Consider the following 13,290-nt stretch of genomic DNA (forward strand, 5'->3'; position numbering starts at 1 on the left):
TTCCAAGATGGAAAAGAGAAAAATTCAGAAACGTATTTCACTAATAGGGTAAAAAAGCCAAGTAGTTTATGTAGTTCTTCAAAATTCTCATCTGTTGTATGTCAGTTAGGAGTTTGACTATTAGCAGAAAAGAACTTTATCTGAAGTTTTCGTCTTATCAGGTATATATATTTATACAAAAATAAAATTTTTTTTAACTTTTTGATACTTTTCTAGGTGGTAATAAGCTGCAGTCAACAGGAAATAAAGCAGAAGACATAAAAGGAACCGAATGTGTTAAAAGTACTCCTGTCACTTCTGCTGTGCAGATTCCTGAAGTAAAGCAAGACACAGTGTCAGAACCAGTCACACCTGCATCTCTTGCTGCTTTACAGAGTGATGTGCAGCCAGTGGGCCATGATTATGTGGAAGAGGTAATTGATTTGAGAATACCATTGCTGTGAAATTGGATAAAGGGAAGAAGTGCATTACGAGCATATGTTACGTGTAAAATTAAATATACTTAATTGTATTTTAGATTTAGCTTAAAGAATATTAAAGGAATCTTTGTTATAAGAAAGCATGTCCTTTAAGCCTGCCTAAGTGACATCATAATGATTTTTTTTTGCTAACTTTTATATTATTTTCCCTGTGTATTGCCACTGTGGTGTGCAGAGTAACTTTCTATTTACTAGCAAGCATTCTTGTAATACATCCTTCAACTATCATAAAAGTTTAAAAGTTCTGAGCAGCAAAAATGTTGATAAAGAGAACCAATATATTTATTTTTGAATAGTCAGTTTTGTGATAAAATTAAGTTTGCTGATTTAACAGAATATATTCATTTGGTTTCTCCAGTGGAGTAGAAGACTGTTGCTGTTTTACAGGTAAAGTAAACTCAGTAAAATAAAGGAGTGAAGGGATATCAGAGAGGACTGGATAAATACCTGCTGTTAGCAGAAAGACATACAGTGGCATATGACTACTATTTACTTTGACTTTAGAGCATATATGTTTTTTGAGCTTCAGTGTCGATATCTATAAAATTGGGATATTCCTTAACAAAGTTGTGAAGAGTAGATGAAATAAAGTACCTAGCATGGTGTCTAGCATCTAGGAGAGTTTTTGTTTTTGTTTTTGTTTGAGAGAGTCTTATTCTGCCACCCAGGCTGGAGTGTAATGACACAGTCTTGGCTCACTGTAACGTCTGCCTCCTGGGTTCAAGCAATTCTTCTGCCTCAGCCTCCCAAGTAGCTGGGATTACAGGTGCATGCCACCACCCCCAGCTGATTTTTGTATTTTTTTTAGTAGATGGGGTTTCACTATGTTGGCCAGGCTGGTCTCGAACTCCTGACCTCATGATCTGCCTGCCTCGGCCTTCCAAAGTGCTGTGATTACAGGCGTGAGACACTGCGCCTAGCCTAGTAGGTTTTAAATAAATATTTGTTCTTGCATCCCTTTTCCTATCAAGAAAAATTATCTATTGATGGCCAGGCACAGTGGCTCACGCCTGTAATTGCAGCACTTTGGGAGGCCGAGGTGGGTGAATCACTTGAGGCCAGAAGTTCAAGGCCAGTAGTTGCGCACACTTGTAATCCCAGCTACTCGGGACGCTGAGGCGCAATCACTTGAACTTGGGAGGTGGAGGTTGCAGTGAGCCGAGATCACACAACTGTACTCCAGCCTGGGCAACAGAGTGAGACTCTGTCTCACAAAAAAGAAAAGAAAACAAGAAAAAGAAAAATTGTGTATTGAATTCTTTGTTTACAAGGTGGATAGCTGGGTTATGGAATATATAATTAGTTCAGAAATAATTCTGACTTTTAAGTTTCATCTCTTAAAGGAGTAAGATTTGATTATCTCAAAAAAAGCTCTCAACCAGAACACCCAATTTTTGATGATACTGTTTAATCCTAAACTTCAGAGAATTACATTCAGAACCTATCTTAAAGCTTGGACAATTTGAACTCAGTATTCATAATAGACTTCATAGTAAGACTCAAGTGTACTTGTCCTCCTGTAACTGTTCAGTTAGAAAAAATTTCATCTTAATTTTCCATAAAGTTACATATTATAAAACCTTGAGCTTTGAGAAATTTTGTATACCAAAATAATGCTATTATTCATCTTTATCTTCATTTTCAAGAACAATACTTGGCCAGCAGCAATTATTCAGTAACTGTTAGAAAATTTAAGACATCTAGCTACATTTAAATCTAAATGCTTACATACATACAAAAATATTAAATTGAAAGATAGTGGCCAGGCATGGTGGCTCACGCCTGTAATCCCAGCACTTTGGGAGGCCGAGGCGGGCGGATCACGAGGTCAGGAGATCAAGACCATCCTGGCTAACACGGTGAAACCCCCATCTCTACTAAAAATACAAAATTAGCCAGGCGTGGTGGTGGGTACCTGTAGTCCCAGCTACTTGGAAGGCTGAGGCAGGAGAATGGTGTGAACCCAGGAGGCGGAGCTGACAGTGAGCCGAGATCGCACCACTGCACTCCAGCCTGAGCGACAGAGCAAGACTCCGTCTCAAAAAAAAAAAAAAAAAAAAAAAAAAAAAGATACAAGAGCAAACACATGCTATCACATCTTGCATGCTAAAATTCCAACTTTTCATTCCCATTTCTACAGTTTCTATCCTTTTAAAAAGTAATAGGCCAGGCGCAGTGGCTCGTGCCTGTAATCCCAGCACTTTGGGAGGCCAAGGTGGGCGGATCACAAGGAGTTTGAGACCAGCCTGGCCAACATGGTAAAACCCTGTCTCTACTAAAAATACAAAAAACAAATTAGCCGGTCGTGGTGGTACATACCTTTAATCCCAGCTACTTGGGTGGCTGAGGCGGGAGAATCGCTTGAACCCAGGAGGCTGAGGTTGCAGTGAGCTGAGTTCAAACCACTGCACTCCAGCATGGGCGACAGAGCAAGACTCTGTCCTGGGGAAAAAAAAAATGTAATAGACATTGCCACTTCTTTCTAACCGTGTACAACTTCATCAAATAATATGTGGGGGTTTATGAATGATATAATCTTCAACTATGATGATTCTTGAATTTTTTTTCCACACCAAGGTACGAAATGATGAAGGAAAAGTAATTCGGTTCCATTGTAAATTATGCGAGTGCAGCTTTAATGATCCCAATGCTAAGGAGATGCACTTAAAAGGGCGAAGACACAGACTTCAATATAAAGTGAGTAAAATTTCAGCTATTACCTTCTTTAAAACAAAAAACAAAAACAAAAAACACCCAGAGCATTCTATATGTAAAACAAAGCATCTAAACACAGCTTGCCAAGTCCATGATGTCCCATTCTAAGATTAGCATGTCATGTTGGTAGACTCAGATGGATGTTTGGTTTTTATTTATCCATTTTTATACTTAAAGAAGAATAACATTCTCATCAGTTTTAGTAATTGTGGCAAAAACTGAAGCATTGCCTGGACCAAGCAATCATGTAAAGATAATTAATTCACATAAAATGTTTGAAAAAAGTCTCAACTCTTTATCCACCTTCTTTATCTGGTAGAATTCCCACCAAAATGAACTTTGAGATGAGTTGATATGTTGGAAAATCCCTTCACTTATCTTAGTGTAGGAATTCTTCACTGAATACACTTCAAATGTTAAGATAAATCAGATATTGTATTTGAAGTTTTTTTTTTTAATGAGATGGAGTCTCGCTCTGTAGCCAAGGCTGGAGTGCAGTGGCATGATCTCGGCTCACTGCAGCCTCTGCTTCCTGGGTCCCTGTTCAGGCAATTCTCCTGTCTCCGCCTCCCGAGTAGCTGGGATTACAGGCATGCACCCCCATGCCCAGCTAATTTTTGTATTTTTAGTAGAGATGGGGTTTCACCATGTTGGCCAGGTTGGCCTGAACTCCTGACCTCATGATCCGCCCTCCTTGGCCTCCCAAAGTGCTGGGATTACATGCGTGAGCCACCGTGCCTGGCCTGTATTTGAAGTTTTTAACTAGGCTAGATTGATGTACTAGATCCATGTTTTCTGTTTTAAACACGGAGGAGGTGAAAATTAAAACAGTGTAAAAGGGTAGTACTTAAATATGTAAAGAAACTTTTTAACCCCAACGTAGACATTTAGAGTCATCTGTTTATAAACAGTTACAGTTGACCCTTGAACAACATGGAGGTCAGGGGCCCCTCACGCAGTCAAAAATTTGCCTGCCTTTTTTTTTTTTTTTTTTGAGATAGGTCCTTGCTCTGTTGCCCAGGCTGGAGTACAATGACATGAACATGGCTCACTGCAACCTTCCAGGCTCCAGTGATCCTCCCACCACAGCCTCCGAAGTAGCTGGGACTACAGGCATGTGCCACCATGCCTGGCTAGCTTTTGTATTTTTCTAGAGAACGTTTCACCATGTTGGCCGGGCTAGTCTGAAACTCCTGGCCTCAAGTGATCTGCCTTCCTTGGCCTCCCAAAGTGCTGGGACTCCAGGCTGCTTATAACTTTTGACTCCCTAAAAACTTCTAAAAGCCTACTAATGACCAGAAGCCTTACTGATAACATAAACAGTTATTTTTATGTTAACACGTATTTGGTATGTCGTGTATCTCATATATACTGTATTCTTAGAATAAAGTAAGCTAGAGAAGAGAAAATATTATTGAGAAAATATGAAAATCAGAAAATATTTACTATTCATTAAGTGGAAGTGGGTCATCATATAAAGGTCTTCATCCTCATCATCTTCAAGTTGAGTAGGCTGAGGAAGAAGAGGAGGGGTTGGTCTTACTCTCTCGGGTGGCAGAGGGAGAAGAAACTCAGCAGCATAGATGTAAGTGTATTCATATACTTCAAACGCCTGTTGTTCAAGGGTCAAATGTAAAATAAAATTAAATATCCATTAGTTTTTCTAAGGATTTCATGACTTTTTGTTGGTCAGCACTAAGTTACATACTTTTTACATAATTTTTATTAATGTATTTTGAATCTTTTCTCTGATTTACCTTAATTATATTGATTTTACTCTCTAGTGGGAAACTTGCAACTAAAAGCCTCCATGATTAAAGAATAAGTATAATTGTATGATTAAAAATACATGTAGATTGTTTTGGGGCTGCTGTTTTTTAAATGTCTTATTTATATTAATAGAAAAAAGTAAATCCAGATTTGCAAGTAGAAGTAAAGCCTAGTATTCGAGCAAGAAAGATTCAAGAAGAGAAAATGAGGAAGCAAATGCAGAAGGAGGAGTACTGGCGAAGACGAGAAGAAGAGGAGCGTTGGAGAATGGAAATGAGGTAATATCTTTAACTTTTAATAGCCTGGTAAGTGGTTCAGCCTTTCTTAAAAACTTAGCCATTCTGAGCATGTGACTCCCATTCAAAGCAATCCAGATTTATTTACTTCCAATTTTCACTCTTGAGGAAGATCCTAGGTCTAGGAAAGACATGCATTAAAATTGTTACTGGCTATACTAATATTTTACTGTGGCCTTGGTATTAGAGTTATATGTTTAAGTGGCATCTTTTATAAATTAAACATATGAAGAAATAGTTTCATATTATAAATAAGTGCCTCGGTTTGAAACAAGCAAAATAGACATACATTACCTGATAGAAGTATAAGATTTGATAGATTCTACATGTTAATAATGTCCATAAAGAAACTTTAGTGGCTACAGGGAAGGAGAATTGAGAAAACATATTTCAAATATTTATTTATATATATATAAAGATATAAATGTTAAGTTTTATTGAAATATAACATATCTTCTAAACTTATACAGTGACAGAGTTGTGTAACAATCACCACAATCAATTTAGAACAGTTCATCACCCTCAAAAGAAATCACGTACCCATTAACAATAATTCCCCATGTGTCCCACATACCTAGTATCTCCCCCAGCCCCAGCCCTGGACAACCTCTAACCTTTCTGTCTCTATAGATTTGTCTATTCTAGAGATTTCATATAAATGGAGTCATATTAGGTTAATGCAAAAGTAATCGCGGTTTGTGCCAGATGACGATTTGAATTAATAAATTCATTTGGTATAAACCGCGATTATTTTTGCATCAACTTAATACAGTCTATGGTCTTTTGTGTCTGGCACCGTTCACTTAGCATGTTTTCATGGTTCATCGAGATTGTAACATGTATCAGTATTCCATTGTCTTTTATGACTAAATAATACTGAATAATACATCCTTATGTACCACATTTTGTTTATTCGTTCATTAGTTGATGGACATGCAACTTGTTTCCACATTTTGACTATTATGAATATTGCTGCTGTGAATATTTTTGTATAACTTTTAAAATACAGTTTTAGCAGAAACATACCATACACGTATTTTCATAATCCACTTTTTTCATTTACATACCTTCAACTTTAAAAACTAAATTTGGATTATTTTGTTTTTCATGAGGACATAGTAATTTTTGTGCATATGTAAAATTTTCTTCATAACCAATCCTTGTTGTTATTGTTTAGATATTTAGGTAGTTTCCAGTGTTTCCTTATTATAGTTATTAATATATTGACCCTCCTCGAGGCACTTTTTTGTTTCTTTCACCAAGTATGTGAACCTATTGAGGCGATATTACTGCATACATTATCGTTAGTTGCTAATAATAGAATATGGGAAATGGAAATGTTTGAAGGATACTCACATGTCTGCCTGTACTGGATAGCATAACTCAGTGGTTCTCAAACTTTTTGGTCTCAGGATCCTTTATCCTCAATTATCAAGGACTCCAAAGAGTCCTTATGTGGGTTATATCTGTCAAGACTTACTGTATTAAAAATTAAAACTGGCCGGGCACAGTTGCTCATGCCTGTAATCCCAACACTTTGGGAGGCTGAGGTGGGTGGATCACCTGAGGTCGGGATTCAAGACCAGCCTGACCAACATGGAGAAATTCCCATCTCTACTAAAAATACAAAATTAGCCGGCGTGGTGGCGCATGCCTGTAATTCCGGCTACTCAGGAGGCTGAGGCAGGAGAATTGCTTGAACCCGGGAAGAGGAGGTTGCGGTGAGGCGAGATCGTGCCATTATACTCCAGCCTGGGCAACAAGAACAAAACTCCGTCTCAAAAAAAAAAAAAAATTTAAAACTAAGAAATTTAAATATTTGTTAATTCATTTTAAAATGACATTTTAATTATTTTTTGAAATATGGTTACATGTATATTTGTTAAAATATTACACGATATATTTAATCAATAAAATACAGTAAAAAAATTATTCCACAGAATAGTGGGGAAAGTTATGCTATTTTACATTTTTGTACATCTCTTTAATGTCTGGTTTTAACAGAAGGCAGCAAGATTCTCATGTTTGCTTTTGTGTTCATATGTGGTGAATAACACATGTTGCCTCTGGATAATTTCACTGTACATTTAGAATGAAAGAGCAAATAAGTGTCTTTAGTATTTATTATGAAAATAATTTTTTTTTAAAGAGTCTCACTGTGTTGCCGAGGCTGGAGTGCAATGGCACGATCTTGGCTCACTGCACTCTCCACCTCCTGAGTTTAAGTGATTCTCTTGCCTCAGCCTCCCATGTAGTTGGGATTACAGGCACCTGCCATCACGCCTGGCTAATTTTTGCATTTTTAGTAGGGATGGGCTTTCACCAGGTTGACCAGGCTGGTCTCAAACTCCTGGCCTCAAGTGATCTGCCCACCTCGGTCTCCCAAAGTGCTGGAATTACATGTATGAGCCACCACGACTGGCCTTATTGTGAAAATAATTTTGACCCCATGGATCTCCTGAAAGGGTCTCCGGGACCACTTGGTGTCCCTGAATTGCACCTGGAGAACCCCTGCTACAGCTTAATAAAATCTCTACCAATTAAATGTGATAGCCATTTTGTTTCAGTTTGAATTGTTTTCATGTTTGGCTATTTATACTTCTTTTGTGGTAAATTGCCTGTTTTTTCTTATGTGTTGATTTGTACAGACGTTTCTTACGTTGTTATTATTAATAATCCTTTTTTATGGGTTACCTTTAAATAGTTTTTACTATTATGTATGTGTTGGTTTTAATTTTTACACATTTATCAGTTAATGTCCTTTATGAAGTTTCTGCCTTTGTAACATATTGGGAATTCTCTTCTATAGCTAGATTATACAGTGCTTTCCTCTTTCACTGATAATACCAACTATTAAGCATCTACAGTGTGCCAGGAACTGTATTAGGTAGTGAGCACAAATTGGTAAACAATGGATAAAGGTCCCTGCCCTTATTTGACTTAAACGTTGTTAGCAACAACAGTAAACTATTAGAAACTGAAACGAACAGGATTTTCCAGAACGTTTAAGCTGTTTTTATTCATTTTTTCCTCAAAGCCTAAATAACATAGATAGAAGAATGGTTTCTATCAGTCCCTAGGTGGTTAATCCTAAAAAGCACTGCTGGCTGGGCACGGTGACACACTGCCTGTAATCCCAGCACTTTGGGAGGCCAAGGCGGGCAATCAGTTGAGCCCAGGAGTTTGAGACCAGCCTAGGCAACATGACAAGACCCCGTCTCTACAAAAAATACGAAAATTAGCTGGGCGTGGTGGTGCACACCTGTATTCCCATCTGCTTGGGGGGCTGAGGTGGGAGGATCACCTGATCATGGGAGGTCAAGGCTGTAGAGACCGGTGATCACGCCACTGCAATGGGTGACAGAGTGGGACTCTGCCAATTTAAGGGAAAAAAAAGCACTGCTTATTCCCAACCTGAGGAAATTGGTAGTTTCTGTAATGGTAGTCAGGAAGCGCACTTCTTTCTTATGTGTTAACAGATGACATTAGTAAAACCTTAACCTAATTGTTAACAGAATTTGCTGTGGACACATGGTTTCCCTTGGGAATTATTGGTATCCTAGTTTGAAGTTGAAAATGAGGAAAGAACTGGGAGGGCAGAGGGGAGGAGATGGTAAAAAAAAAAAAAAAAAAAAAGTAGATTTCGCACATGTTGGTCAGTAAAGCAGAGGCTGTACACTAGCTGCCCACATTCTGAGTTCAGCTCAGAGGTGTTATATTTGGTATGCATAGTATTTTGTAATCTGAACCAGCAACCGTGAAGTTTCACAAAAATCCTGATGACCTCAGCAACACAGCCTGTGCAGTAGTCCCTCCTTGTCCAAGGGGGTTACGTTACAAGACCACCAGTGGATACCTAAAATCGCAGGTTGTACCAAACCCTGTATATACTATATGTTTTCCATCTGATAACGGTGTTAGTTACTAAGCAACTAATAGGCTAGTAGGGTGTATACTGTGTGGACATGCTGGACAAAGGGATGATTCATAGGTGGGATGGAGCTGGACAGTGCAACATTTCATCACACTGCTCAAAATTGCACAAGATTTAAAACTTATGAATTGTTTCTTTCTGGAACGTTCTTTTCTATATTTGTATACTGTGGTTGACCATAGGTAACTGAAACCACGGCGATGAGAATGGTGGGGACTATTGTATTCCCTTATGGCAACAATTAATAGGAGCTGAGTTGCAGCAGCTGTTATCTCTAGCCAGGACAAGTTCTTTACCATAATTCCCAACACCCTTAATGTGTCCCCAACAGTAAGACTGACTATGACTTGCCATTTATCACTGCCTTGCACTGTTTTTCTTCATAGTAGAGACATAGGAAAGAGCATGTTTCTTTGAGGACATGAAGAAAATTCCCAAATGTTGATCTGTGCACTTCAGGTCATTTACTCACAGTGTTGGCCTGCCTCCTTTAGGTGGCATTGGGTTTCTAATTCATACTTAAAGCAGGAGAGAGGTAAGAAACTGAGGTTTCTGATGCCTGTTCTTTTTACTTTTTCCTCAGGCTGAAATTTTCTGCTTTTCATGCTCTCTTTTCTCTTTCATTTACTTCGCAATGAAAGCAAACATGGAAAATCAGATACATTTGGGAAGAAATTTTAGCTAGGCTGATGTTGGTGGGGTTTTTTATTGCTTTTTATGTCACTATTGATGCAAGTTCTTGGGCTGTATTTTTCCTCATATGCTTATAATGTCATTCTTTATGTTTCAGACGTTATGAAGAGGACATGTACTGGAGGAGAATGGAGGAAGAACAACATCATTGGGATGATCGCCGCCGAATGCCAGATGGAGGTTATCCTCATGGTCCTCCAGGCCCATTAGGCCTTCTGGGAGTCCGACCAGGCATGCCTCCTCAGCCTCAGGGGCCTGCAGTGAGTGTCCACGTTGGTGATACAAGGGGTGAAAGTTTGACTGGTTCAACATTAGAAGAAAACAATTTTGGAGGGGCTAGTGTTTAGACTTAATAATCTTGTAATCTTAGTAGTTTTTTTGAGACAGAGTCTTGCTCTGTCGCCCAGGCTGGAGTGCAGTGGCGTGATCTCGGCTCACTGCACGTAACGTGCGCTTCCCAGGTTCAAGCAATTCTCCTGCCTCAGCCTTCCAAGTAACTGGGATTACAGGTGCTCACCAACACACTTGGCTAATTTTTGTATTATTAGTAGAGATAGAGTTTCGCCACGTTGGCCAGGCTGGTCTTGAACTCCTGACCTCAGGAGATCCGTCCGCCTGGGCCTCCCAAAATGCTGGGATTATAGGCATGAGCCACCTCACCCAGCTTGATACAAGTTTTTTATCTGATTTAGAATCTTTCCTCCATTTTTTATAGGAAGGGAATATGTTTCCTGTGTCTTCTGTGTAAGGACCTCATAGAATTTCTGGGTATCTTTCTTATTTTCAGTATATGCTAAACGGGAACGGAGCTTTTTATGCCAACTGTTCTTTCACATGAGACTCTTGCCTTTGGTTTTCCTTACATGAGCAGGAACAACTAATTTTTTTTCTTGTTTCTTTTCTTATTTTTCCTTTGGAGTGCAGTGGCATGATCATAGCTCACCGAAGCCTCAGCTTCCCGAATAGCCGGTACACAGGCATGAGCCTCTATACCTGTCAGGAACAACTGATGTTGAAGGCAACTGCTTTGTATTTAGATTTATTCTTACTGGTCTGGGTGCAGTGGCTCATGCCTATAATCCCAGTACTTTAGGAAGACCAAGGTGAAAGGATGGCTTGGTGCTAGAAGTTCAAGACTAGCCTGGGCAACATGGTGAGACCCAGTGTCTATAAAAATTTTTTTTAATAGAAATTTATTCTTATTTTTCCATTACCAGTGGCTTAGAATCTTTTTTCCTTCTTCCAGTTTTGACCATCTAAAACATACTACTTCTAAATTGAGTGAAAGATAAGGGGTAGATAAAATGGTTTTAAGATAAGCCCCAGAGTTGATGTGTTATTAAGACTATAGGAAAAATCTGCATCTTGAGAGATGCAGAAGCTGGGTAAAAGGGACATCTTGTGTAAGTTCAGTCTACCAAAAACAAGATTTGTTTCTCTATAGAGCAGTTACAAGAAAAAAGTAGACTTCTCTTCTTTAACCTGTTCTCTCATTTATCTTTGCTCAGAGGGTTGGCAGTTGTAAGACTTGAATTACTGAAAGCAAAGAAAGTTTCAGAATCACTGGTTTTTAAGGTTGAGTAAAGAGCATTTTCATAGCTTTAGGTTTATATGTATTATAAATGTTACTTGTTTTGAGGCAAAGTGGGTGTACATGCATGCATGCATGCATACATACATATAGTCTTGATGGTATAACTTTCCATAGTTTGCATTTTCGTTTTTACTGAAATGGAAAAAAGAAGATAAAGGCTTTCTTATTGAAAAGATACAACAAATATGTATAGTTGAAAAATATAATTTGCTTTTGCTCAGGAAACTTTTTTTTAAATTGAGCAACTTTGTTTCTCTGTAGCCCTTACGTCGTCCTGACTCATCTGATGACCGTTATGTAATGACAAAACATGCCACCATTTATCCAACTGAAGAGGAGTTACAGGCAGTTCAGAAAATTGTTTCTATTACTGAACGTGCTTTAAAACTCGTTTCAGACAGTTTGTCTGAACATGAGAAGAACAAGAACAAAGAGGGAGATGATAAGAAAGAGGGAGGTAAAGACAGGTGTGTTTTGAAAGTTATTTACCATGTGTAATTTTGGTTTTTCTTATGTGGACTTCTTACATTTGAAATATAGCTTATGACTGGTAACTCTGGTGTGAGTTCTGTGTTTTAACCATGCCTGTGTTCGATATTTCATGTATTCTGCAGCTGCTTGCAAAAATAGAAATACACAAGTTCCATGGACACATGTAGTGTCTAACCTTGTAATTGTACTCATTTTAAGTTTATATAAACTATTTTGAGTCTATTTCAAAGCAGCCATTATAGTTTTACAGTTGTACTCAGCTGCTGTTTTTCTGTTCTTATTTGTTTGTTGCTTCTGCCCCACACTCAGTCGTTGTTTTAATAACTATTTCCTTAAAGCACTGACTGTAAAGCATGATTAAGCCTAAGCTTTAGTAATGTCTTTATGTCAAGTTTGCATTATTAGCTGTAACTTTTTATTTTCCTTTTACCATTTGGAAATATTTTTGTATTACATTAAACATAACTCTTATTATTCTGACTTGTGAAATAAGAAACAGAAGTGTTAATGTCCATTGCTTTGCAGTTGTCTTTCTGTAAAGAACTTAGCTCTTTATTATTATTTTTTTTTATCCACATTGCTTAAATGAAGTATAGTTCTAAAAATGCTGGATGTCTTTCTACTGCGGTTGATGGAAATTTTAATGGTACAAAAGTTATTTCACTTACTATTGTATGTTTACAGAATATCATGCTTCCGGTTAAGCAGAGAAATATCATAATATTTTATTTTACTGCAGAGCTTTGAAAGGAGTTTTGCGAGTGGGAGTATTGGCAAAAGGATTACTTCTCCGAGGAGATAGAAATGTCAACCTTGTTTTGCTGTGCTCAGAGAAACCTTCAAAGACATTATTAAGCCGTATTGCAGAAAACCTACCCAAACAGCTTGCTGTAAGTATTATGGAAATGTTCATTTTTACCCCTTGTCTGGTTCAGAAGTTTTTGGCGGGACTGACTGTGCTTCGGTTTAAACCTAAGCCAGCCTTTAAAATTTTGGCTTGACTTTCTGTATTGAGTTTTTTTTGTTTGATTGTGCAAACTGATGAAACTATTTTCTACTTCATCTTTTTTAGGTTTTATAGTGATTATATTTGGCATGAAGCCATCTTGCTGATTTATTTAAAAATGTAAAATTGCAGCATATGCCTTCCTTCTCTTGTTCTTTTTCCAAGACTTGAATCATAAGAAGGCAGTTGTTAGGACAAAGTGATTTTTTTAAAAAAAATCCCATGTGTAGCAAGGTTAAATTTTTTTAATTCATGAATCTCTTGCCTATTTAGTTTAATGCTTTTAATAAAATATAGTAACTAAAATAGTC

General features: G+C 37.8%; 1 protein-coding gene across 2 annotated transcripts in view; it reads left to right on the forward strand.

Annotated features, from left to right (window-relative positions):
* Positions 1-13,290, forward strand: part of ZFR (zinc finger RNA binding protein) — a 90,611-nt gene that overhangs the window by 44,639 nt on the left and 32,682 nt on the right. For both annotated transcript variants that reach the window (XR_008625396.2, XM_034960212.3), the window contains exons 9-14: positions 217-413; positions 3,057-3,176; positions 5,097-5,242; positions 9,985-10,147; positions 11,743-11,948; positions 12,713-12,863. Coding sequence is in view for 1 of the 2 variants with exons in the window: in XM_034960212.3 (XP_034816103.1) it covers positions 217-413; positions 3,057-3,176; positions 5,097-5,242; positions 9,985-10,147; positions 11,743-11,948; positions 12,713-12,863 (983 nt within the window). In the remaining variant the exon portion in view is untranslated. The remainder of the gene's footprint in view (positions 1-216; positions 414-3,056; positions 3,177-5,096; positions 5,243-9,984; positions 10,148-11,742; positions 11,949-12,712; positions 12,864-13,290) is intronic.

The sequence above is a fragment of the Pan paniscus genome, chromosome 4, assembly GCF_029289425.2.
Source record: "Pan paniscus chromosome 4, NHGRI_mPanPan1-v2.0_pri, whole genome shotgun sequence".
Classification (NCBI taxonomy): domain Eukaryota; kingdom Metazoa; phylum Chordata; class Mammalia; order Primates; family Hominidae; genus Pan; species Pan paniscus.